The 23,912-nt window shown below is 46.7% G+C and overlaps 15 protein-coding genes across 15 annotated transcripts; 6 read left to right on the forward strand and 9 right to left on the reverse strand.

The window, feature by feature from the left end:
* Positions 1-53: 53 nt before the first annotated feature.
* Positions 54-674, reverse strand: VTP21DRAFT_9515 (uncharacterized protein; the record flags this gene model as incomplete). Its single annotated transcript, XM_069400480.1, has 3 exons — positions 54-128; positions 212-547; positions 624-674. The coding sequence occupies 3 exons, from the start codon at positions 672-674 to the stop codon at positions 54-56; spliced, it is 462 nt and encodes a 153-aa protein (XP_069254402.1).
* Positions 675-807: 133 nt separating this feature from the next.
* Positions 808-1,520, reverse strand: VTP21DRAFT_9516 (uncharacterized protein; the record flags this gene model as incomplete). Its single annotated transcript, XM_069400481.1, has 2 exons — positions 808-1,371; positions 1,434-1,520. 2 exons carry the CDS (start codon positions 1,518-1,520, stop codon positions 808-810), a joined length of 651 nt encoding a protein of 216 aa, XP_069254403.1.
* Positions 1,521-3,968: 2,448 nt separating this feature from the next.
* VTP21DRAFT_9517 (uncharacterized protein) lies at positions 3,969-4,593 on the forward strand (the record flags this gene model as incomplete). The annotated part of the gene is made up of 3 exons (XM_069400482.1): positions 3,969-4,137; positions 4,226-4,481; positions 4,542-4,593. The coding sequence occupies 3 exons, from the start codon at positions 3,969-3,971 to the stop codon at positions 4,591-4,593; spliced, it is 477 nt and encodes a 158-aa protein (XP_069254404.1).
* A 387-nt stretch (positions 4,594-4,980) lies between these two features.
* VTP21DRAFT_9518 (uncharacterized protein) lies at positions 4,981-5,935 on the reverse strand (the record flags this gene model as incomplete). The annotated part of the gene is made up of 4 exons (XM_069400483.1): positions 4,981-5,123; positions 5,221-5,608; positions 5,670-5,775; positions 5,847-5,935. The coding sequence occupies 4 exons, from the start codon at positions 5,933-5,935 to the stop codon at positions 4,981-4,983; spliced, it is 726 nt and encodes a 241-aa protein (XP_069254405.1).
* Positions 5,936-7,883: 1,948 nt separating this feature from the next.
* Positions 7,884-10,382, forward strand: VTP21DRAFT_9519 (uncharacterized protein; the record flags this gene model as incomplete). Its single annotated transcript, XM_069400484.1, has 6 exons — positions 7,884-7,919; positions 7,987-8,076; positions 8,153-8,561; positions 8,622-9,217; positions 9,287-9,430; positions 9,510-10,382. 6 exons carry the CDS (start codon positions 7,884-7,886, stop codon positions 10,380-10,382), a joined length of 2,148 nt encoding a protein of 715 aa, XP_069254406.1.
* A 221-nt stretch (positions 10,383-10,603) lies between these two features.
* On the reverse strand, positions 10,604-11,530 carry VTP21DRAFT_9520 (uncharacterized protein; the record flags this gene model as incomplete). Its single annotated transcript, XM_069400486.1, has 3 exons — positions 10,604-11,102; positions 11,205-11,388; positions 11,446-11,530. The coding sequence occupies 3 exons, from the start codon at positions 11,528-11,530 to the stop codon at positions 10,604-10,606; spliced, it is 768 nt and encodes a 255-aa protein (XP_069254407.1).
* Positions 11,531-11,692: 162 nt separating this feature from the next.
* Positions 11,693-12,998, forward strand: VTP21DRAFT_9521 (uncharacterized protein; the record flags this gene model as incomplete). Its single annotated transcript, XM_069400487.1, has 4 exons — positions 11,693-11,858; positions 11,924-12,159; positions 12,226-12,662; positions 12,740-12,998. 4 exons carry the CDS (start codon positions 11,693-11,695, stop codon positions 12,996-12,998), a joined length of 1,098 nt encoding a protein of 365 aa, XP_069254408.1.
* Positions 12,999-13,063: 65 nt separating this feature from the next.
* VTP21DRAFT_9522 (uncharacterized protein) lies at positions 13,064-14,210 on the reverse strand (the record flags this gene model as incomplete). Its single annotated transcript, XM_069400488.1, has 2 exons — positions 13,064-13,906; positions 13,968-14,210. The coding sequence occupies 2 exons, from the start codon at positions 14,208-14,210 to the stop codon at positions 13,064-13,066; spliced, it is 1,086 nt and encodes a 361-aa protein (XP_069254409.1).
* Positions 14,211-15,650: 1,440 nt separating this feature from the next.
* Positions 15,651-16,612, forward strand: VTP21DRAFT_9523 (uncharacterized protein; the record flags this gene model as incomplete). Its single annotated transcript, XM_069400489.1, has 4 exons — positions 15,651-15,835; positions 15,896-15,983; positions 16,109-16,310; positions 16,383-16,612. The coding sequence occupies 4 exons, from the start codon at positions 15,651-15,653 to the stop codon at positions 16,610-16,612; spliced, it is 705 nt and encodes a 234-aa protein (XP_069254410.1).
* A 272-nt stretch (positions 16,613-16,884) lies between these two features.
* On the reverse strand, positions 16,885-17,094 carry VTP21DRAFT_9524 (uncharacterized protein; the record flags this gene model as incomplete). Its single annotated transcript, XM_069400490.1, has 1 exon — positions 16,885-17,094. One exon carries the CDS (start codon positions 17,092-17,094, stop codon positions 16,885-16,887), a length of 210 nt encoding a protein of 69 aa, XP_069254411.1.
* Positions 17,095-17,186: 92 nt separating this feature from the next.
* VTP21DRAFT_9525 (uncharacterized protein) lies at positions 17,187-17,602 on the reverse strand (the record flags this gene model as incomplete). The annotated part of the gene is made up of 2 exons (XM_069400491.1): positions 17,187-17,414; positions 17,552-17,602. 2 exons carry the CDS (start codon positions 17,600-17,602, stop codon positions 17,187-17,189), a joined length of 279 nt encoding a protein of 92 aa, XP_069254412.1.
* Positions 17,603-17,814: 212 nt separating this feature from the next.
* VTP21DRAFT_9526 (uncharacterized protein) lies at positions 17,815-18,608 on the forward strand (the record flags this gene model as incomplete). The annotated part of the gene is made up of 4 exons (XM_069400492.1): positions 17,815-18,070; positions 18,188-18,273; positions 18,362-18,447; positions 18,518-18,608. 4 exons carry the CDS (start codon positions 17,815-17,817, stop codon positions 18,606-18,608), a joined length of 519 nt encoding a protein of 172 aa, XP_069254413.1.
* Positions 18,609-19,702: 1,094 nt separating this feature from the next.
* Positions 19,703-21,703, reverse strand: VTP21DRAFT_9527 (uncharacterized protein; the record flags this gene model as incomplete). Its single annotated transcript, XM_069400493.1, has 5 exons — positions 19,703-20,197; positions 20,278-20,721; positions 20,822-20,877; positions 20,961-21,023; positions 21,100-21,703. 5 exons carry the CDS (start codon positions 21,701-21,703, stop codon positions 19,703-19,705), a joined length of 1,662 nt encoding a protein of 553 aa, XP_069254414.1.
* Positions 21,704-21,951: 248 nt separating this feature from the next.
* On the forward strand, positions 21,952-22,687 carry VTP21DRAFT_9528 (uncharacterized protein; the record flags this gene model as incomplete). Its single annotated transcript, XM_069400494.1, has 2 exons — positions 21,952-22,101; positions 22,469-22,687. 2 exons carry the CDS (start codon positions 21,952-21,954, stop codon positions 22,685-22,687), a joined length of 369 nt encoding a protein of 122 aa, XP_069254415.1.
* Positions 22,688-22,714: 27 nt separating this feature from the next.
* Positions 22,715-23,367, reverse strand: VTP21DRAFT_9529 (uncharacterized protein; the record flags this gene model as incomplete). Its single annotated transcript, XM_069400495.1, has 2 exons — positions 22,715-22,848; positions 23,223-23,367. 2 exons carry the CDS (start codon positions 23,365-23,367, stop codon positions 22,715-22,717), a joined length of 279 nt encoding a protein of 92 aa, XP_069254416.1.
* Between the last annotated feature and the right edge of the window lie 545 nt (positions 23,368-23,912).

Consider the following 23,912-nt stretch of genomic DNA (forward strand, 5'->3'; position numbering starts at 1 on the left):
TTTATGTCATGGAAAGAGATGGAAGTTGAGGTATGAGAGCCTAGCAAAAGAGTCTAAGCATGCCTTCCAAGGCTTGCGCTCAGTAGTACTAACATATGGCGACATGCAGCGGGGCCGCGTCGCACCTGCTACGGAGAGCGTGCGGAAAACGTGTCTCAGTGGGAGGAAGACGAAAGCTCTTGGCTACATTACCTCAGCGGGTTGCGATCACAGCCAAGACATCGACATGTAGGGAAAGGAGAGGCAGCACACCTCGATAGCTTTTGATTGCACACTCGGTTTCCTCCGAGTAAATGGAACCGCCCACGTGCTGATGTAACTCCACGGGGGTGGAACTACAATCTATTGCGAATTCCCTTTCTCTTCCCCAGGCTGCTTCTGAGTAGAGGGGAATGGCATGGGGCCTCGGAGGGGGCACGTCATAGAAACGCCTGCATCCCATTGGATAGGGACGAAGAGAGGAGTCATTGTTTGAGAGAAGGGGGCGAAGCCCAAGAGGAAACCCGTCATGGTCTCTTCCCATCATGCAAGTCGCTGCAACCCGAACCTTAAGAGTAGAATCGGATCATATTGAACCTTGCATTGCCTCTGGAACAATCCAATTTCGATGACGCTTCTGTGACCAGTTCCTTCCCCAGCCATAATTCATTGGGCCGCCATAGAACCCTTTCCATATGCGAACTGGGAATTAACCCTATTTCGGAATCATGATCATTCGGGGATGGACCAAACAGAAGATATGGAACTTAAGCCTTCAGACGCATTTTATTGAATAATACAAGAAGCAATGGAAGCGGAAAAATACACTTATGAACTAAAGAAGTTTTGCTCGGTGAGGCGTTGCACAGCCTTGGTGCTCTTCACGGCCTCATTGAGTTTGACCAATGCCGGGGTCTTTTCGCTGTTGACAATGGTCTGGAATACTTCCTCGCCAAGGACATTCTGGAGCAATCCAAGGATGGCAAACGCATGGATGTCAGCGACAGTGAATTTGTCCTTAAGGTAGTGACCATTGCTGGAGTTCTTCTTGAGGAGGCGCTCGTGATAGGGAATGAGCTTCTCAGCACTTTCTTGCAGAGTCTTCTTGCCGGCTGCCTTCTTCTCCTCCTCCTTCGCAAAGAAGACATGATGCAATGCGGTGGCAAGCAAGTCATTCAGCGAATCAATCACCGACTCCACAAAGGCAGTTTCATCGCTATCGTCCCCGAGCAGGCCGTGTTCACGCGCGAGATACCGACTGATGGCATTGGATTCGGCAATTTCAACGCGCTTGCCATCGGGCTTGGTGACATAGAGGATAGGGAGACGGCCGAAAATGGTGTCGGGTTTCTCGGATTCCCAGCTCTGGGGATGCTTAAGGGTATAATCGGCCTAGTAAAAGGAGGGAAGCGGAATTGGTGGTGTTGGAAAGGCAGTCCAATGAAAGTAAATACATTAACGGTCTCAAGGAGGATGCGAATGGTGCGAGAAAGGCCAGCAACGTTGAAGTAGTAGAGCTCGTATTTGTTTTGAGAAGCCATTGATATTATTCTTTTGGTTCTTTTGTGAGGATTGGATGGGGGAAAAAATACGCAAACCCAAGGGGGGTATTTATAGCTAACTAGAATCCATGCAAAAAGCTCGGATCTGGATAAAATCAAAAGCCAGTAATGATTATTAATGCAATGACAATTCATTTTCACGGCCACCGTAATGAATCCATTTGAAGGACGCTTCTTACGGTAGCACAGCGTAGGAGTCCATCTTAAATCAAAAAAATATTGGATATTATTCCCCAGCGTGGTTTGCTCTGAAATCTGTCTATACAAAAGTCTAGAGGGTTCTTCGGTGGATTAGTAATAAGATTTAATGACGCAGATAGTCACAAGCGAGAAATTATCCCTTTCTTCAAAGCTATGCAAGAGAGTTTCTTGACTCACCCTTTGCATAACCCCCAACGTTGAGAACGCTTTGGCGCATTCGAGTTTAATTCCACTTTGGATCTGAAGAGTTACTTCAAGGCTCCAAACTGGATTTTGTATGGTTATTGTTTCAATATATGGTTTGGAATGTTGAACAAGTTTGATATTCCTCAATAAGAAGGAATTATGCACTGTGCTTTGTGGAAGAGTGCTGTTCTAAAATGTAAGGAGGTGCCTGAGGAGAGAAAATAGGCACTAGGTCCTTCACACTACCATGGATATTGACCTTTGGCAAAGTGAAAACAGGTCTCCTTAGAGAAAGAATTCCCAATTCAGATACATCGCGTTTTTGTAAAAGAATGGCATTTGTATTTACATTATGATTCATTCATTCATTCATTCATTCATCCTTTCATTACAGGTACCGAGCTATTTGCCTCGGTACATTGGTCAAGGTGGTGATTTTATACAAGCACTGACCCCTACGACATAAATGAAATTCTAATGAAGGTACTTTTTAAGGAATCGGGGTTGTCCAAATAGGATTAGTAGCCGCATAATCCGTGTAGGTTTAAAATAAATTGGATATCTACAAATAGAACGAGTTTGCTGGCTTGTGATGTTTTCATTGGCTTCTATAGCCGTAGCTACTAACAGAATGTACGTTATGTATTCAACGATTTGAGCCCATAGCAAGTTCGCCTGGCTTATTTCTAATAAAACAGGCGTGCAATCATCCTCTTGCAAATATCCTTTCGAATATCATCTCATTTAGTCATCTAAAAACTACTTTACGCGCTTTATTAAAATTGAATCGAGCAATTTTCATTAGCATACACAATATGTATTCTCCAGATCAATATGGCTTGGTAATTAGCTAATTTCGAAGCTCTCTTCAATTCTCTATCCGAAATATCTAGCCATATTCTTCGGTTAGTTAAAGCCGTAGTAACAGATATAGAATATTAAACTAACTTGAGATCTTGGGGGACAATTTTAAGGGAAAGATCTCCTTACCACTGTTCTTAGACTATTTATACCTCATCCTATGACTTCTTCAATGTGTAGCCTCTAACACGAGTGAGGAGGTGAAAAAAATAATCTTATCTCATTGAGAATGGTGGCTAATATCTCGCTATCGCATTATCTGTACGGGACCGACGTTTCGATGGTTGCGAGCAAAGTATATTCAACTTAGTCTTATTGCATTGTATTATAGATTTGTATCTCCAGAAGGAGAAATACGAGCTTTTTGCGAATACCATCTATTGTAGCAGGCAACCAAGACCAATCCCTAACACACTAAGGGATAATGAAGATTGGTTTGGTTACGCAATAACGATGATTTGGATCGGATCGAATGCCAGCCCACGTCTGAGAATGGTCCCGTAAACATGGACTCTTCTCGTGCTTGTAACAGTTATTTTGAGTACATCTTTTCCTAAAGGAATAAAATCCACTCTCAAGATTCTTCAATTTAAAGTAAGTTTATCACATCCGTTGGTTAGCACTTTATCTAAATTAGCGGTAGCATAAATTTGTCCATAGATTCAACATCGCTCATCAATGCGATGGTACTAGATCCGCATATATGCCAATTCAATCGACCATTTCATCTAGTATTACTAGCATTAGTACCATGGTTTTTGGAGATTGCAAGATTCACAGCATTCACTGGCCCAGCTGTGTATATCAATAAAAAATGTGGAAAGTAGGATATTGCTAAAGCTGATAGCTATTCAATGCTGCATCCGTCCTTTTTCTTTTATTTTCTGAAATTACTGGAAATGGAATTCACATTTGCGACCAAGTCCATTACTGCAGCGCAAGTGAATTATGGATCAAATATAGCTTATATTTTGATATGACGCGCTTGAAAAATTAAACGCGTTAGCACTGTCCGCAGCACATTGGCCGGAGAATCTTACTATTTTCTCGAATCACTTAACCACTCAACTTACAGAACTTGCATAATTATTTCTTTCCTCACTGTTTTTTCTCCCTTCCCCCTCCCCCCCCTCTCTCCATAATCACAAACTGTCATATCAAGAAATAGCAGAAAAAAATATGCCAGCCGGGATTTCTCGCAAGCGCTCCTCTCCTCTCTCCCTTTCTGATAAATCACCAATGTCTTGGAAACGCTTCCATCATGTGGCTGCCGAATCGCTCGCGAAACCTCCTAAATTTCGCAAACTCGACGAATCCGATAGCGAGTCTGGGGATGATGGGATGTGTGGTAGGTTTCCGCTCCGGATCTCCCTTAATCACTCTCGAGGTGGACATCCATTGATCAAGACTAATGTTCTACTCGATCTAATGTATAGATGAACCAAACCGTCTCCTCCGCATTCCAAAATCGCGATCTCATGCCCGCTCGCCTCGCATTCGTCCCCAGCATCCTCACATCCCTTCTAAATTAAATGGGGCAACCAATTGTGCAGTTTGTTATCGTCAAAGGTTGTTTACGGCCACATTTACTCGCTGCGATAAATGCTCAGCTGAAGTGTGCATGGTGTGTGTGCGAGGCTGCGATGCATGCAGGGGTGCTGTATGTAGTCGATGTTGTGTGGAGATTCCTGAGTAAGAAGCTTATATAAAATCACTTTAAATGAGACGCTAATCTTCTTCCGTAATGTATAGAAATGACGATGTGCTAGTATTGTGTCACGGGTGTAAATTAGCTCAGTCTTAGGCGATTGCTCTAGGCGCTTAAATGTTAGTGGAACGCGTGCCCCCTTTTTTGTGAAGTTTATCCCTCTTATCCTTAATCCTCTTCTCTTCCCTCCAATGCCCCAATTACGCTCTTTTCTGTATATCCCCACTCCTTACCTCTCTGTTTTCTTTTCTCCGGGACTTCTTGTTGATCCGTTGCTATAAACCCTTTTTCTTTTCTTTTCTTTTCTCTTTTTTTTTTTTCTCTCTTACTCTGCATTATATAATACCAAACACAATATAATACATATATGTATTGAAATAAAATATTCTTTGTATTTATCCATTTTAGCATGGAAATAGCGAGACAGTCACAATGGTCTAATATGGAAAGCGTATAATGTAGAGGGAATGGGAGAGAGAGGGACTATGAGGTTGCCCGGTAGGGTTCATAGCGATGCCGAGTCATTTCTGGATCATCTCTGGGATGCCCTCCTCGAAAACATTCGTTACAATACAGATCACCGTCACAGTCATGACATCGAATGGTTGCGTCTTCGTTACATATACCTAGGGTGTCAAATGATTTGAAAGAGTAGATGCTTCGTAAGTCCATGATCCCGCCTCCGTGAATATGCAGGCTTATCTTCAAGGCAAGATAACTTACAACACCAAGTATCAACCTCATTAGGTCGTATCTCCTCTATATCCAAAGGCTCCGGAGGAGGTCCCAACTCGCTGCCATCTCCGACTTCTTTTTTACCTCCACCTACCCGTGTTGCAGCAAAAGTAGGGGTATCTCTGAAAAGTTTTTGAAATCGTTCGGCCAGCTCATCGTCTTGTTTCTCTGCAATATCCTTGTATTTCCTTTCGATGGCCACCTCATCATTTGCTTGTGCAAGAATCTCAGAAGTCTCATGGTTATCAGCGCTGTTATTAATATCTTCACCTAGAAATGTTTCGATAGCGCGATCGAGCTTCGAATTAGGGGGATGGGTAATGAGCTCAGAATCCAAATCCTCTAGCAAAGAAGAGTCGGAAAGTAATCTTTCAACCTAAAATTGGATGGAATTAAAGACTCTTAAATAGTAAAATATCCAATTTCAGACAGTATACCTCATCTAAATCCTCTTTGTCGGCCTCTGGAGGAGTCGATTGAGTTTTCGAGTTGTTAGGCTGTGGGCCAAAGAGCTTGGTAAATCGGTTTATCAATTCATCATCGCTACATGTAACAAAATTAAAAGTATAAATTAAAACATCCAATACGTAGCAAAAAGTGAATAGTTAAAACACCTGAGTTCTATAGGTTTACCAGATGAACTGGTTTGCACGTTAACCACTGTTAATTGCTCTATACGCCTGCGGAAATCATCATCAGACATTTTAATCTTAGAGTGGCAAAATTGAGCAGGACTAAAATTTTACGGCAAAATTATTTTGCTCCAGCTTCTCTCTCCTAATGAAACACAGACTATGTAGTTTTGACGAGAGTTCACCAACATATAGCGGGAAATGCAATATGGCAAATATTATAAGAACAAATAGCCTCCTTTTTCTCAGGTATACAACAGAATCCCCCAATATGAATAATGTATTCTCGATCATACTGACCTACTTACTACATTTTGGGTGGATTATCGAAGCGAAAAGAACCACTCTGAGTCGGTAATACTTAGCTCGTGTCGCCTCAGCATATACACCACAAATTTCATCTAGAGAGAATACACTACTCGGGATGAGTGCTGTAAATGATCCCGACTTACTCTCCTTAAGTGATTAACTGTTTTGTAAAACAAGATGCAAAAGATACTCCATACTCCAGACAGAGTAGGACCAATCAAGTAATTATATCGGCCTTGAATAGCATCCCTATTCTCTAGAAATCCAATGAAGTAGCCAAGTGAAGTCTCTTCAAAGAAGTTGTCATCGTGTACCCAATTTAACTCTCAGGTCGCTTTCCTTCGCTATGACTCGGTCCATATTAATAAAAATTGTAAAATCATTAAATATATTCGATTGCCAGTGTATCGAGGACCGTGAACTTATACCAAATGTAGTTTCCTGAAGAAGCATAGTAAAGAGCAACAATATACTAAAATAGATTGAAGGGTATTGGTCGTATAATTTTTATAGCTGGCATTATTAAGGTATACGAGAACACGTTTAATCTACTCGGCTCTACTATGCTCTGCTACATCGTGCTACAAAATTAGCTCGAAATCTCTCTTCGTATTGTTCTCTGATACCCACGATTCAAAAACATAAAGCATATCCATGCGAATTTAAGTTGGAACGGAGAGCTTAAAAAAAATCTATCAAGTCGATAATAAGCTGCGATAAGATAAGAAAATGTTTGCGTGTAAGAAGAAATGCTAGCTGTTAATACTTGAACAAGGCGAGCAGATAAGGAAGCATTAAGATGAGAGCAGATTAATGACCTTGCCAATCTGTAATCAATTATTGAAGCTGGCTAATGGAACAATTTCAGAAGCAAAATGTGAACAAAAAAAAATGACCTAATAAGTCGACATCGGTGTGCTATGGTGTCAATTGTATCCAAAATCGAAAAGGAAGCCAGATGCAGTCGCTACTAGAGCAGCCGAATCCGACCATTTGCGTCCGGTATTAGGGAGAAGAGGGATCGGATGTACGGAGCACCACGATCAACTGACCCTGGATAATTTACATAGGACGATGAAGCCATCCCAGAATAGTCATAATGAAATAGAGTGTGAGTTCAGTTTCTATTTTCGTCTGCATTGAGCGCAATTTTCCCCGCATGTAATGAAAGAGGTCTCCAAACAGGCTCTGCCAAGCCGTCGGATCGCGCCTCTATTTTTTCCTCCAAAGTTCTACGGGTAGGGTGGGAAATCGTGGCAGCCGGATCTAGGCGCGAAACGTAAACTTGCTGGCCATGATGAAACCACGCATTTGTTGGGCCCGCCAAGTGCCGTGGTGCAAGTCATTACGTGTATGCCCAGCATTTCTCAGAAGTTGGGCTTAGTAGCTGGGGCTCATTGGAGCCAAAATAGTTGAGGACAGTTTGATCATTTCCTTAGCCTCGTGACTTTTGTGATATTGTCAAAGGCATAGCCGAGAAAAACTTTCCCGGTTTTGGGCAGCGGTTAGTTTTCCCTCTGTTCTCTCTCCTTAGCCGTGAAGAGGCAGTGGTATACCAGCTCTCCATTACTTCACAGATGTCATTTAATTTATTATTCGCATTTCATTCTCCTGTTGTTCTTTTTTAGCGCCATAACTTTGTCTTACTAAACGCATTAAGTAATTTTTAACTAAAACGACTCGCAGTTACTTTTTCCGGTAGAATCCATAATGTCGATTCCGTCGATTCGAAAGTGGATGCATCCGGTACGTTTTTTCTTGGAGATGAATGGATTTTACTACTCTGGCCGATTGCTGACCTTCTTGCTTATAGGCTCAGATACCCACCAGCAAGTCCATCACGCCACCGCTGGAAATTGAAGCCCTGTACGACCCGAACGAAAAGTATTTTGGACTTGAAAATGTAGCGTAGCTCGAATGCATGTTTTTCCCCCAGGGCATTATTTATCCTAATTCTTTCTTGTATTAATACTGGATAGTTTGGCAACACATGCTACTGCAACTCCATTCTTCAGGCTCTCTACTATTGTGTACCCTTTCGGGATTGCGTGGAAAATTATCCATCTCCATTACCTCCACCTTGCTATCCTGCCGCCTCGCCTCCCCTCAGTTCTACCGCAGCACCTCCCCCACCAGCAGCAACTAACGGGCACATGTACCTTCCTGCTTCCATACTCTCTACTCCCACGATTCCTGCGGTAAACGGGAAAAAGCCGGTGCCCTCAGAGCAAGAGACCGCAACCGATACCCCATCGTTGAGTGTAAAGGGAATGGAGGACGGTCTATTTGTCGCGCTAAAAGATTTGTGGTGGCGAGTGAAGAGTCAGCCGTCCAGAACAGGTGCCTTCGCGCCAAGAATGTTTATTTCAAAGTTGCGAAAGATGAACGGTGAAGCATCGAAGCTCTCTATTTCAAATACATAAATCTAATCATATCATCTCTATTCAGAGATCTTTAGTGGTATGGCCCACCAAGACGCTCACGAGTTTCTCATGTATATTCTCAATGCGGTAGCTGAAGAGGTTGAGGCCTATGAGCGGGACTTTGCTGCGGAGCTGCAAAAAATGCGGAGTCATACCCTGAAGCAGCAGGAGAATTTGAATGGCTCTCTTACGCCCGCTAACGAAGACAACGTCAAAACCGAGAGTGTTGCTTTCGGTGTTGAACACAACCGTACCACTGCGACCTGGATCCACGACCTGTTCGCGGGAATCCTTACCAACGAGATAAAATGCCTCACATGCGAATCTGTCACGAGCCGAGACGAGACCTTTCTCGACATTTCGATCGATATCGAACAGCACACCTCGGTCACCTCGTGTCTGCGCCAGTTTTCCGCCAGCGAAATACTCTGTCACCAAAATAAATTTCTGTGCGAAAACTGCGGAGGCTTGCAGGAAGCTGAGAAGCGAATGAGAATCAAATCGTTGCCGCAGGTCTTAGCTCTGCACCTGAAGCGGTTCAAATACGAGGAGAAGGTGCAAAGGTTCGTTAAATTGTCCTACCGAGTGGTGTTCCCTCTCGAGCTGCGGCTCTTTAACACAGTAAGCTCGTTATAAAAACAAACCGTCTCTTGAAACTCAAAATGACTTCTTGGCGGTTTTTTCTTATAGAGTGATGACTCGGTGGATTCAGAACGACTTTATGAACTCTACGCAGTCGTAGTCCATATTGGCAGCGGCCCTCATCACGGTCATTATGTTACCTTAATTAAAAGTTTGGGACAATGGCTTATCTTTGACGACGAAACTGTGGAGGTAACTCGATAATTTTTTATTTTACCACCTTTATTTGTCCTTAACAAATCGATAATTTTATTTAAAAAATAAATAATAGACGATCGAGGAGTCCGATATCCCCAAGTTCTTTGGTGATCGAGCGGGCACGGGCTCTGGATACTTATTATTTTATCAGGCCAAAGATCTCAATATTTACTCACTCAACATTCCACAGACTTATTGGAGTGCAAAGGAAACACAATCTACAACTGAAGAAATGGCTGGGAATAAAAAAGAAGACTTGGAAACAGGGGAAGCTTGTGCAAGCAGCTCTGCTTCATCGACCATCGCGACGGCTACCCATATTTCCACTACCGATGGAAATGGAAAAGAGCATCTATCGAACAGTAGCTCTACAGAGCGTGAGAAGGACAAGGAACCAGAGCGGAGCAGGGAAAAGGAGAAGACCAAAAGTAAAGATGTTAGGCAGTGGTTCTTACGCAAGCAGAAAAGTGAGCATCGTCGTAAAACCGAGAGCCCACAACCGGTCACAAGCACGCCTAATGGAGGTGGGGAGAGGAAATGGTTCCAGCGCAGCAAGAGCATTACAGGAAATGTTCGGGGCACCGGTTCCAAAGAAATGGGGGATGTCAAGGAGAAAGCCGACGAGAAGCCGCGCTCTGCTCCTCATTCCGTACGCTCCAGCGCATTTACCTCCCCATCGAAAGCGCATGAATCCCAGGCTCGCGAGCTGCAGCCGCCATTTTCGCTTCCAAAACACAGATTTTTGGCAGAGGGGGCGACGGTAGAGGGATTTTTGACGGGAAACAAAGCTGCCGCGACCCCACAATATCGAATCTCGGCGTCCGTCCATAGCCGGGGACTTGCGATGAGCTTAGTAGGGGGAGGGGAGAAGAGGAGGGGGAGAAGAGGAGGGGGAAGGCGCTTCTATACACTGTCCGTCTGCGTATATGTACCATTTTATTTATGATTCGTATTTGATACCGTGCTTTTATTTTCTTTTATTTATTTATTTATTTCTCTCTTTGCTTATTTATTTTATTCTCTTGGAATGAGCTAGGGAATGTTTTTACTCGAGTTGAGAATAATGCTATCATAATAATAATAGCCTGGTATTGATGGATGCTAAATAGTGGTGATCAGCTGCAATTCGGCAAACCAAATAATGAAAGTATAAGAGGAGGGGCCGGTTCATGGGTTCACTCTCTCCTCCTTCCAGCTCCCATCCGCGCCTCGAGTGAATAGCCTCCGTTCTGGAGGAAATTGCCACAGCTTTACCCAGTCGACTTGCTCAACCTCCACCAACAATAGCACAAATTGCTTCAGAGCCTCTTCCTCCTGGTCTTCAGCCAGTTCCTTTGGAAAATGATGCTTCTCTACTTCTTTGTCATTATAGTCGGTAGAGAAAGGTTCTCCTGGAGGAGGATATAGAAAAGAGGCGCGAAGGAGAGGAGTGAGATCTCTCCAGAGTCGGAGGCGCTCGGACTCAAGCGCTTGAGGAAGTGGCTGCGCAAGATTATCGGTATTGGGTCTGGTATCAATGTTGGGATCGGAATGCGTGAATTGGCGAGAGAAAATATGTGCTGGAATGAGGTCGTGAGGGAGTGAGGAATAGGGCTGCTGTTCTTTAGATGCAAGGAAGTGGACACGACCCGAGAGACGGTATTGTTCACCAGTCACAGGTAGCCACCTAGTATATTAGTGGAATTTAGTGGTTGGATAAGGGAACGGGCCGCGGATCACGACAACAATGAAATGTTGGTGTGACTAAGCAATGAGGGCGATGTATTACCAACATAATTCAACACTATTGTCAGCTTGAAATTGGGCAAGTTTTGGCGTACGGGCGTCAGTGGTTATCAGGAGTAGATCAGTTTCCAGAGACGAATGAGTATCAAACAGAAAGCCACGTGCGACCACGCTACGATTTCTTGGTCTTTTAGTAGCTACATCGAGAGTCGCCAGCTGCACAGTCTCTAAGGGTTAGCGACGTTAGAGCAGTGAGGAAAGTAAATGAAGTAGAAACCTCTTACTTGCATGAGCGTAAGTTTGGAGATTGGAAGCAACGCTCTCTTCTATAAGTTGCTTCCATCTAGGACACTTTGCAGAGTGTAGCATTTTTATCGCCACTCTATGATAAGGTTATTCGAGTCTGGTCCAAGCAATTAAATGAAGAGTGAAGAGTGAAGAGTGAGTTGAGGGCGTACTAATGCATATGAAAATGTGAATTTCACGTTTTTTTTTTTCGACATTCTCCTCATTCCATGTTTTGAAACCGCTATGGCGACGCCAGTGGAGCCCATATCGCTACAGGTGGCAGACGAGGCCGCATCACTACAGAATGCGCAGGATCAGTCACAATCACAAGCTCAACCGAACTTACACATAAGGCGGCATTTGCCCAATTTTAATCTCAACTTTCCCTCTGCAGCCCAACCTGATATTAGTATGGCATCTAAATCCAATCTGTTTTAAGCATTTTAATCCATGGTCTAACCCGCCTCCTGACAGTTCGCTCCAATCAGAAAGACGTCTACTACCAGTCTATCCTTCAAGACCAAATTTCCTCTATTGTCCAGCAGCAGTTCGGCACCCAGTTCCAGCACAAATTTCAAAATGAGATCCGCATGCTCTCTGATCTATGCTACTTTGGATTAACAACCCTGGCCGGCACACAAACTTTAGGCGAGGAGTATTGTGGGATCATGCAGGTGCACGAGCGGACGGGTGTTTACCCCGGAATCAGGGTGAGAATATCTTCCTTTCAAACCCTAGTGCGGCATTCTGTATTCATAATGGATAAACCATTTTAGAGACGCGCCACCCTCATCTTCTTTCATACCTTGTTTCCCTATTTATTAACGAAAACGATCCTTGAGCTAAAGAAACGTGTCCGCAAACCTCTTCCCCCGCGCCAGGCGCGCACTCTCACTACCTCTTTGGCTCGCAAGCGTCAGTTACTTTCCGAACTCGTGCACAACGCGTTACCCAGGCTTCAGACGTTCTTTAAGGAGCACGCGCACCCTATACATCTCGCAGTGTTTTATTTCTTTGGGGCATACTACCATTTGGCTAAGCGAGTAACGGGAATCCGATTTATATTCACGAGGGTATTAGGGCCTGGAGAGCAGAGGATAGGTTATGAAGTTCTTGGGGTATTGTTAGTGTTGCAGCTGATAATCCGCGGGATATTGCAGCGAAGAGAGCGAGCGAAAGAACAGGAGAGCAAGAAAGACCAAGGAGAAGACAGGTGAATCACGACTCTATGTTATAGCGCTGACAAAATACAACGTTTTTGCTAAAGCATTATATGTTATATTGTTCTAGCGAAGAGGAGGGGCTATTAGGCCAATCCTCTACATCTTCCTTTGTCGGTGACCAATTAGAGTCCAATCTGACTGCCGAGGAGATGCAAGCGCGAAAATGCACATTGTGTTTATCGCCACGGTCACAGACCACAGCAACGCCGTGTGGCCATCTCTTCTGCTGGGATTGCATTATAGAGTGGTGCCAGAACAAGGCAGAGTGCCCTTTGTGTCGACAGAGCGTGATTCTCTCTCACCTTCTTCCATTGTATAATTACTGAGCGTTCTTAACTTCATTTTAATCAAATAAATAAAGCCTCTATTTACAATAATACAATCATGGTTGCTAAAGAGCAGGGTCTGCTGCTAGTTTTCGTATTCTCGCCACAAAAAATCCCGAGGTGTTTGAGATCAAGGGGTCAAACCTTCTTACCGCACTCAAGTCAATATCTGGGAATTCCGGAGTCAGTTTGGGGGGAGAGGGAACTATCGATCCACAATGAACGGGCTCCAATCTTGCACTCTCCCGATGATTTGACAGAAACCACGCAATCACACACTCGTTCTGAACCTTTGACAGAGAACATGTGCTATACACAAGGATCCCGCCAGGCTTAAGCAGTCGCCAGCCATTGGCAAGCAGATTTTTCTGTAGCTGCTGAATGGAATCGATGCGAAGGGGGTCAAGGACTTGGCGTTCAAAGGCGTCGAAGTCCCAGCCTTCACGACACGAAGTATATTTCCAGATGTGTACGAGCGAGCCATCATGTGTGCACTCGGCATCCACCAGTACACGGTCGTAAAGGCGCCCCTTGAGCTGGGGATCGTTGCGTATTAATTTGGGGGCATAGAATGGTTTCACTAATGCTTCCTTGGACTCTTCGCGCTCTCGTTGTTTACGGGACACGCCTGATTTAAGCGCGGGAGCATGGACGTCGAAAGTGGTGCCATCCGCTACGAATATGCGTGCCCGAGAGCTGCGATGTTTTTTGAGTAGACTGCGACAAGTTGCGGCACGATGGGCCGAAATGTCCACCCCCGTTATAGTGCCTTCCCCAGAAGTGCCCACTAAGGAAGCAAGCATGCAGAGCTTGGCACCGGGAGCACAGCATATGTCAAGAATATGAGAGTCTGGCGTCGGTTCCAGAGCATAGACGGCAATAGCGGAGCTGATGTCCATACCGAAAATCTAAGATAATGCAAAAATCAGTGAGCACCGTACCATTTTGGCTGTCCAGAGCAATATGTACTTTTCCATCCTTGTATGCTTGGCATCCGACGATTTTCACCCTTCCATCTAATCTCCAAAATCCGTCAACCCCTTCGACCTTTTCTATATGCGCTTGTAGTTGGTGCTCCACCTCCGATGCGGATATCTCATTCTCATCAAACCGAATAAAGCGTGGCAGGTCTGTGATGGTGTATATACGAGGATCTATGTCATTAGCAGCTAGAAAATCTATAAATTTTTGAGGTAGAGCAGCTAGATCCATTAAAGAAATGGAGGTAGAGGGTACATTTTTTCTTGAAAGTCACACTGACTGTAATCAATCTGACTTTGAAATGATTTATCTAGCTTAAGCTCTCTCAAGTATGCCAGGTACATATGAACGTTATAGGATTAGTGCAAGAAAAAAAAGTTGGTCAATTCTATGTAAAGAACTGGGCATTTTTACGCGTGTAACAGATGCGAGTTAGGGAAAACTTATGTTTGGTTAACCCGTGTGAATACATATATATATATAAAGTAGCATCAATGGCGATTGTTGGGAAATTTATAAATCCGCGTTACTCTTCTCATTTTAATTGCTGAATGTGCACATTGTGCAGGGATTTTACTGGTAGGATTGTGGTTTGACGAAGACGTGCAGGTATCGACACATATTCAGTATCAATAGACAGTAGCAAATGTTAAATTTATGGGCATTGATCTAGTCATCCTAAGATAGTTGTGATGATACATAGGCAACAATGGTATCAGCACATCGTACAGTCCTTCCCTGGTGAAGGGGATTCCGGGCTGGACTTTGGGTTGAGTTTCGATGATCAAAAATCGCCCCAACCTTTTTTTCCTGTTATTTGTATCCTCGATTCTCAATTTTCTTTTGTTGTCGTGTTGTTGTCGTGTTTCGTGACTGCCCCCCATTTTGAAACACGAAAGCAAAACTTTGCAGGGGGCCGATCCATGGCTGAAGCAAACCCATTTATTTCTCATTTTGGATGAAATTTCCCTTGCAGCCCCATAGCTTTCACTCTAGCTTCCTAGATGTCCCCTCATGCTCTACATTGTAATCCTCAAATCTTCATAAACCTCCCATGCCTGACTCATCGGCTTTTCTTAACTCCTTCTGGCTCATACAATCGCACAGCATCCCAAGTCTTTCTTTCTCTGCTTATCCTTTGTCGTCATTCGGACTAAAATCAGTAGAAAGCCGCTTTCAAAACTTATTTATTTATTGGACCCCTAACCAAGCCCGGGCCCAAATCAGATAATCATTCCCATCTCCGTCCTCAATTCCATGCCCGTGGCATTAGATGCTTAATTCTTTCATCAAAAATCAGGGAGCACTAGCCATAATATGTATGGGCTTTGGGCTAAATTGATAAAAGAATGGAAAAGAACCAAACGTGAAAATTGTAGCGGGAGATAAAGGATTTGGCAGCATCTGACTGGTCGAAGGAGTTTTTTTTTATTTGTACCACAGCGTGACTGCTCGACTTCTGACAGTATAAATAGGGGAGGGGGAGAGTCGAATTTTTCAAATTTTTTTCACTTTTATTGAAGTCTTATTTTCATTGGTTTCATTTTCTGTGACGTCGTCATCGTAAATTATCCCCCCCTCCCGGAACCTTTTGCCCCTCCGCCTGATAAAACCTACCCCATCCCACCCTCAACACACATTTTTATATATAGAATCATATACTTCATCATAATGTATTCTTCCCCCCTTCAATCCCTTCAAACCCCCCAGCCGGTACAGAACGGAAACGGCCTGTTGCAATATCCAGTGTCGATGGGTACGCCTGCCCCCTCCTCAATGGAGGTGAAGGATGCACCAACACCTGGAGGTCAGCCGCAGAACCCGTACTCTGTCGCCGGCATCACCCCCACACTACAGTAAGTTATCATCGATGATCGCGTTTGTATATATCTTGTATAATAAATGTATTCGTGCAGAAATATTGTTGCGACAGTCAATTTGGATTGCCGCCTGGACTTAAAGACGATTGCGCTCCACGCGCGCAACGCTGAATACAATCCAAAGGTACAGACTCTTGTGTCCTGTATTCCTGCATGACCTTTTATTCAATACTTTGAATCTTTTCTTCAAACTCTTTCCCACTTTCCTCTTGGCCTCCCCTCCACCTCGTCTCCCTTGCACACTTTTAGCGTTTTGCTGCAGTGATTATGCGCATTCGTGAACCGAAGACAACCGCACTTATCTTTGCGAGTGGCAAGATGGTGGTGACGGGAGCCAAGTCGGAGGAGGATTCACGGCTTGCCGCCCGCAAGTATGCCCGCATCATTCAGAAACTTGGCTTCAACGCCAAATTCACTGATTTCAAGATCCAAAACATTGTGGGCTCTACAGGTTTGTTTCCTCTGTGTTTCCCACCTCTGGCACCCCTCGCTAACCACGTGATCTCTGCCCCCCTCTTTCTAGACGTGAAGTTTCCCATCCGTCTCGAGGGTCTTGCCTACTCCCACGGCCACTTCTCTTCTTATGAGCCTGAACTGTTCCCCGGCCTCATCTACCGTATGGTGAAGCCGAAGATTGTGTTGCTCATCTTCGTCAGTGGCAAGATTGTGTTAACGGGTGCTAAAGTAAGAGAGGAGATCTATCAGGCATTCCAGGCCATCTATCCGGTGTTGACCGAATTCCGGAAGCCTTAAGGAGAAGGAGGCCTTGAGGTGGCCGATGGCTGTTACTTGCGGGTTCTTTGTTGCACCGTCGGTGTTCTTCCCCCACCGCCCCCCCCCCCCCTGCCTTGTTAAGCTTGACTCGCAAAGGCATGCGTTATGAGCGGACATTCTTATCTCTTCTATGCTTATGCTGGTGGAAATGGTTCGGGATTATTCTCTTATCTCCTATTCCTTCTGGGTTTTTTATGAACATTTGCGATGACTTCTCACAGTGACTTTTTCTTATTCGAGCTCTTAATAGTTTATAATCTTTTCTCTCTCCTCTCTCGTGTACTATAGTTTATCGTTATTGCATTGCTTTCCTCCTTTTTACCATTTGCGCTACCCATACTGCTTGTGATGCATGGGGTTTTTTTATTATATTCTGTGTATAGTCCTTTTTCCTTTATTGCTCTCGTATCACATAGCCCCATCTTGACATGCTTGTGTTGGTAGCCACAAAAAAAATACATTTCTTACACAGCGTTTATTCTCTTCATCCATCTTGTGCAAATTCGGCGAATGACCCCTACTATTACAGAAGGGGAGGGGAAAATCGATGGGTCTACTTTTCGCCCACCAAGTAGCGGCAGCCGTTCGGGCCCATCCAAGCCTCATGGAGCTCTTGGGCCCCGACGTCGGCACGGTCACCCGCCACAAAAGTGCGAGTTTGGCCGTTCATAGCCAGCGTGAGCTCGCCCTCCAGGATGAGGTGGGTGGTCTCGGTGGAGTGGACATGAGGGGGGTAGTGGGCGTTGGGGGGATCGGACCATTCGAAGATATGAGTGTAACCCTTGGATGCATGGAAGGAGGGGAGAGAATGAGTAAAAGACCGATGGAATGCGGGAGGGAAAGATCATGCCAGGGGGGATACGAGGGAAACAAGCGTGATGCTGAAAATCTCTATCTGAAAAAGGGGTGATTCATTACCTCGGTTCGAAGTTGTGCTTCCTGCTCGGATTGGTTCGGCTTCGACGCCATGCCGGTGTTGCGATCTTCACATGTAAGTAAAGGAGAGCGAGGGAGGGGATACTTGTGCCTTGTAGGGCCAAAGAACAAACGAGACTCTTGTGGCAAACTTCAAATTGAAAAAAAGGCGTCATTTGCGTGGCTGGGGATTTGGCCACAAAGGAATACTAGAGCGCGGCCCAGCTTTTCCTCTACCCTGTTGCCAAGATCCGAGCCATCGCAAGATGAATTTTGCGCCGTACACCCCCTCACCTGATGAATCCAAGCGTGGTCGCAGCGGCTACCAGCCCATTCCTTCCTCCTCGTCCTCCTCAGGGCCAAGCGGCATCGCGGGCTCTTACCAGAATCCATCGACCCACGCCGGGCTTCTTGAGGAGGGAGAAGCCGCCAACACGGTTCGGGTGAATAAATACGAGACGTCCTTGCCGATCCGGGTGGACATTGAGGCGGCACTTACCTATTCGCTGGGATGTGTCACTGGTAAGATTGCGTCTGCTGAATGATGAGGTGGCCCCTGTTTTTTGCCCCCCCCCACCCCCCCCCCAACCCCGCTTCGATGGACTAATTGTTTTCTGGGACGGGCGATGGCGGACATAGGTGTACTGTTCCTAATATTAGAGCAAAAGAATGATTACGTGCGCTTCCATGCATGGCAGTCGTCCCTGTTATTTTTGGGGATGCTTGTAAGCCTGAAGATGTCACCCTTTGCCCAGTGTTGGCAATACTGACGGTCCATTTGCCCTCTTTCTCTCTTTCTCTCTCTGCGTTTAGGTTATTCAGTTCATCTTCATGTTCATCTCGACATTCCTCAGCTGGCTACTCTTCTTTACGGAGATTTTCCTCATCGGATATTTGAGGTATGTGTGCAAACTCGCGCTCACTTATGATAGACTAGGAAACCCTAACGCGTGTCCCCCTCTTTCTCAGCTACCGCGCCTACCAGGATGGGGCCACCCTGGAAAGATATGAAATACCCTACATTGGTCAATATGCGGCACAGTGGACAGACGAGGAATGATCGGATTCACCACCCCTCTAATGCTCTTCGCCTTCAACTCGCTCCCTCCCTTCCCTCTTGTTCCATATTCTCTATATAAATATATATAATTTCTTTTTTTTCACCCTTCTATTACTGTTGGTTTTTCTCTTTCTTTTTTTTCTCCTTCCTGTTGCTTATATCTACTCCTGTTTCAACAACCGCTTTTTTAAGAATATAGTTGATGCTGAAGCCGAGGCCAAAGTCTCCGAATCCAATGCGCTCGGTTCGTGTATGCACACTATTGCAAACTCGATGGTATCTCTCTCTCCTCTCCTCATTTTCCCCCGTTCTTTTTGGCCCCAAAGGAAAAAAAAACTACAACAAAAGGAGAGTGGGTGTTGACCATGCAATTTGACTAAATAGACAGGATGGGAGAGAGATAGCCTATCCATCTGCTCATCATCGGAGGATATCTGCCCTCTCGAAACAGGGAGTCGGTGCGAGCGAGAAGAGAGGGATGGGGGGAGGGGGGGCGGAGCTTGGATTATACCTGCACACTGCATCGGACCTTCTTAGCGTGCAGGCAAGGCGTTTCGGATGCACATCCACCAATGTGGTAAGCAGTGAAATCTCGAGCTGACTTGTTCGCCAAGGCATTGCTTATGCTAGCACCATGTACATGAGATGCAAGTAAGGGGAGAAGAAAATGCATACAATTATTTTTGTTGCAGGGTGGATAAACAAAAATTTAGAGGAAAAAAAAACGGAATCAAACATGTATTTTAGAACAATACAACAATACAAAAAAAAATTAAAAAGGGGGGGAGAAGTGTTTTGAAATGACAAGGATAAGATGAAGGGAGAAAAATAAAATAGAATAAAAAAAATGGAATGAATAATATGTACGATGAGGGGAGAGGAAGCATTGAAAAGAAACCACAAGATCAACAAGACCAGAAGCAAATTAGGACCTTTAAGCATTCAAAAAACATAGGGGGAAAATAGAGGAGGAAACCGCTGTAGTGCATGGTAAAAACAATTTAGTATACCATAATGGTATGAAAGACAAGGTTGTGTGTCGGTGCAAAATAAAATAATAGAAGGTGAGGGGGGGGGGGGAGAGAGGGAAGAGTTCAGTTGTTTGACGTGTTATCCCGCTCAAGCCCGTCCACGCGAGCCAAGTAGGCAAACAAGCATGTCCAGAACTCCATCTGTTCGGACCGGCCCTCCCACAGCGGTAGCAGGGAGATGTGCGACATCGCCGGGACTTCGTGCACCTGCCACCGCCCGGGCTTGGGCACGATGTGGTGGGGGTTGAATGCATCCATCACGCGGGATTTGAGGCCACCCCGTTTCCCCTCCTCCCTGAGCAGGTGGGGTTTGACGGAGGGGCAGATGCCGGTGAAGTGCTCACAAAACTCGTAGCGGCAATCGCCCGGATGGTACTGCGAGATCTTGGGGCACACGCCGTCGTTCTCCCACCAGTCTTCCTCCGAGAACCACTTCATGGAGGGGGGCTTCGGATGCATCTGGTAGCGGCCGATGAGGTAGGAGAGGACGGTGAGCGGGATGGTTTTGGCCTGCGAGAGAAGAGGGATATGGAACTGGTAACCGCGGGAGGGCTGGGTCTAATTCGAAAGGAGGAGGAGAAGGGGTGAGAGGGTTAGCCGCCAAGTATTCTCTCGAGCCACCACACGGTCGAACCTACCATCGAAGTGGCGATGCTCTTGTAGTATGTGCAGGGGAAAGTCTTGCTTTCCGCGTTTGCCCTCGATGCCTCGTCCAGCGTCAGGTCATAGGGGGGGTTGTCGGTGCCCTCGGCCCACGGGCTCTTCTTCAGGCACCGCTTCAGGGAATAGCGGCTCCCGATCTCCCAGTGGTCGATGTTGAAGTCGTAGAAGTACGACTTGAGCCAGGCAGGGGCCCATGCGTCGTAGAGATGCATTCCGCGATATATGATTCCTCCCCATGAGAAAGGGCGCACGTCTCCGGGAGAATGGTGCTTCTCGCCAAGGAGATAGACCGCGGTTGTTCCGCGGAAGGGCGAGCTCACCGCGGTGAGAGAGCGAATCCAATTCTCGCTTGTGTCAGGGTGAGTGGAGAAGAAGCGGTCGGCGAGGAGCTGCTGAAGGCGATAGATGGTGTTGCCTCCCTGTGAGGAAAGAGAGATGAAAGGAGAAAGATTTAGAGATCAGAGAAGGGACGGGGGAGGGGGGTGGGGGGTGATAAAGAGCTATTTTTCAGGAACCTACCAGAGAGTGGCCCAGGAAGTGAAGGGGATGCTTTGCACTCCACTGTGGGTAAAGGCCTATCCAAGGAATCCAGGATTTAGTCATGGAAAATCGGGTCGACGATTTATTTTCAATGGGGAGACGAGTGCCGATGCAATACCTTCATACACGCGCCCGTACCTCGAATGTCCTTTCTCAGCAGAGTGTTCTTCTCCATAGTCCACTACGGCGAAAACAGAACCAATACGACCATCAGCTTCTGCCAGACACATCCAATTCCAATTTTCTTTTGCGCTTACCTCTGCCGCCTTTCAGTTGGTAGAATATCTCGCAGGCGCGGTCGTGTAGGCTTGAGCAGGGCCCGGGGCGAACGTGAATGATACGACGCCTGCGGCCCTGCGGCTGTAATTTGTCTAGGGGGCCCCAAAGCCAGGGCTGGTTGACACCGAAAAGGCCTTCCACCAAGACGAGCGGAACCTCTGCGTCCTGGTCGGGCAGAGGGGATGGCGGCAGCGGGGAAGCCGGGGCGGTGGGAGCAAAGAGTTCTGGAGAGCACTGCATGATTGGATGAGATGACAATGGTGCGCGGGGGCTGGAAGCAGAACAAAGAAAGCTCGGTTGCAGAGAGAAGAGCGCAAGGTGGGGAGGGGGTTGTGGGTGTGAGGGCAGAGAGGCAAGAAGAGGTCGAGAGGCAAAGAGGAGGAGGAGGAGGAGGAGGAGGAGAGAGAAGAGCTCCAGGAACCAAAACGGCCTTTGGAGAAAAAAGTCGGAAGCTGACACGTAATATATAGCGCTGCCAAAACGGAGGAGGGGAATGAGCTGGGATTCAGTCTGGGCCAGTCCTCGTCTTGACCATGCAAGGGAACCTTGATTTGTGCTCACGATGAAGGCCCGCCTGCACATTTAGAGTGGTTCCACTAATCTGTCGAAACAGTTAGTGACAAGACAAGGTTTTATGCATTTAATACATGCCTTATATGGGCGAGTTTCACGAGACCTTCTGCGCGCGCTAAGTCAGGAAGGATGGCGCTGGGTGTTTTGTTCTGTCCTCTTCCCTTTTCTACACCCTCCGAACAAACCAGTGGCTTTATTGCACGGGAAACCAGTCTCCTCTCTGCCGCGCCTGTTCAATATGGCAAACCGCGCTCGCGATGCCCGTCTCCCCATACATTGCATCCCCTCGCTGCACGGCGGGCGTGCTCGCCCTTCCCCCCCCTCTCCCCGTGCGTGGCCTTGCAAGCGGCGGCGGCCCAGCGTGCTCGCTAAATGACGCCAATCCTGCTCGCACAAGGTTCGTCGCGGTTGGCCCCTGCGGCGGCCGATTGTACTAGGGAAAAAAGGGGGGGGAAAAAAACAAGCCGGGCCAATTGCCCGGCCATTTTGGGGGCGAGTGGGAAGGGGGGCCGTGGGGAGAGGCCGCCGAACCTTGATGGGCAGGCCAGGTGACAAGAGGGGGCGAGGGGTGTGCGCAAAAGCCCCTACTATTCAAGCTGAATAGGGCGATTTCACCACGGGCCCCGCGGGCTTGTCGCACTCCCACAACCATAATTTCCAATCGCGGCAGAATCTCATTTATCCCATGTTATGTCTTGCCTCGCTTAGAAGCAGCATATTTCCGAACATAGCGAAAAAGTGGAAATCTGACACATCGGTTCCTGATATTTTTAGAAGGCCGCGAGGGCCCGGCGGCCTCTGGCTCGCGGCAATTTTTCTTTTTTCATGAGTGCTGCGGGGGACGGGCGTGTCGAGGAGAAAGCAGCTCTGACAACGGGGCAATTCATGCGACACCGCCGGCTTGTTTCTGATGCGCTCGCCCCTTTCCTTATCCTCCCTCCCGCCGCCTTATCGCCCCCGCGCACACGAGCATCGCCTCCCCTTGCCGCCTGAATCAGCCAGGGCTGAGATTAGGCTAAATCACGTCAGTGTTTCTTTTTTGTGCCCTTGCGTTTCTTTATGGGTGGGTGCGGGCCTGATCTGCTCGCCAGCAGAGGCGGGCCCGCAGCTTGTCACCTTCTTTTGGGCGGGTGCGAGGGTGGTTCCAGGCCCGCCTGCATTAGAGTTTTTCCTTTAGAGTTTCCCGGCATCTATGCGGGCGCGGAGCGCATTTTTCCATTTTTTTCTCAAGGGGCACGGCAGAGTTTCTGGCCGCGAAAAGCTCCGGGGGAGGCGCGGGCACCGTAGCTGCTTCTGTCAATAGCTAGTCTGCTTTATTATTTAGTCATGGACCACAACAAAATAAAGCAGCAATGGAAGAGCATATGTGCTAAGAAGAGGGGGGAGGGGGGAGGGGGCTTCAAGCGGGGCTTATCCCAAAAACAAGGTCTGAAATGGGGGAGGGGGGCTCACAAGACAGCGAGTCTGGGGATGGAGCATCACTCCGCGAGATAGCAGTGGAGCCGGCAGCTCATCCATCTTCGCCTACAGGACTCGTAATCCGGGTCATCTTTGCACTCAGTTGAGCCGGGATCGCAGTTTTTAAGACATTCCGTTGGTTCGGCCATGACGATGGGAAGGATGAGGAGCAGCGCAACTAGCGCAAACATAACCAGATGGTGGCGGCGTTTCATGGTCACGGTTCTGCGATCGAGCAGAGGATTCAAAAATAAAGGAACAATAACAAAGCTAGGGTCCCTCAGAGGGGAGAGGGGGGAGGGGGGCTGTCGCCCCCATTAATAGAGTAAACCGGTCTCTGTGGGAGATATGCACTCTGTCTGCAATGAATTATTGACTGTTTTAATTGTTTGATTTTCTTTCATTCATTTCCCGTCCTAGCGAATCCAAATGAAAAAGCCTTCATAACGAGGTAATACCCCTCCCTGGCTCCAGAGGCTGCAAACAGCTTCCGGCCGCTCCAAACCTGCCATTGGAAGAGTAGAAGCCTGGGGAGAGCTCGGCAGCTACGCTGGAAATAAGGCTGTGAAAACTGCAGCCTCAAAGGCCCTCCTCCTCTTCAAGGCGTCCTGCTCTCCAATTCAATTGTGCCAAGCTCCCGTCCTAGGTAAACCCAAGGTGAGATCAGTTGGAAGCCGTCATTTCGAAGGAGGGATTGAGATATTGGCTCGCATCTAAAATAAATGCGATGCGTGGAGATTGCAACTCAATAAAATAGATT

This window comes from Calcarisporiella thermophila (assembly GCF_041956535.1).
Source record: "Calcarisporiella thermophila strain CBS 279.70 unplaced genomic scaffold VTP21scaffold_5, whole genome shotgun sequence".
NCBI classification, from domain to species: domain Eukaryota; kingdom Fungi; phylum Calcarisporiellomycota; class Calcarisporiellomycetes; order Calcarisporiellales; family Calcarisporiellaceae; genus Calcarisporiella; species Calcarisporiella thermophila.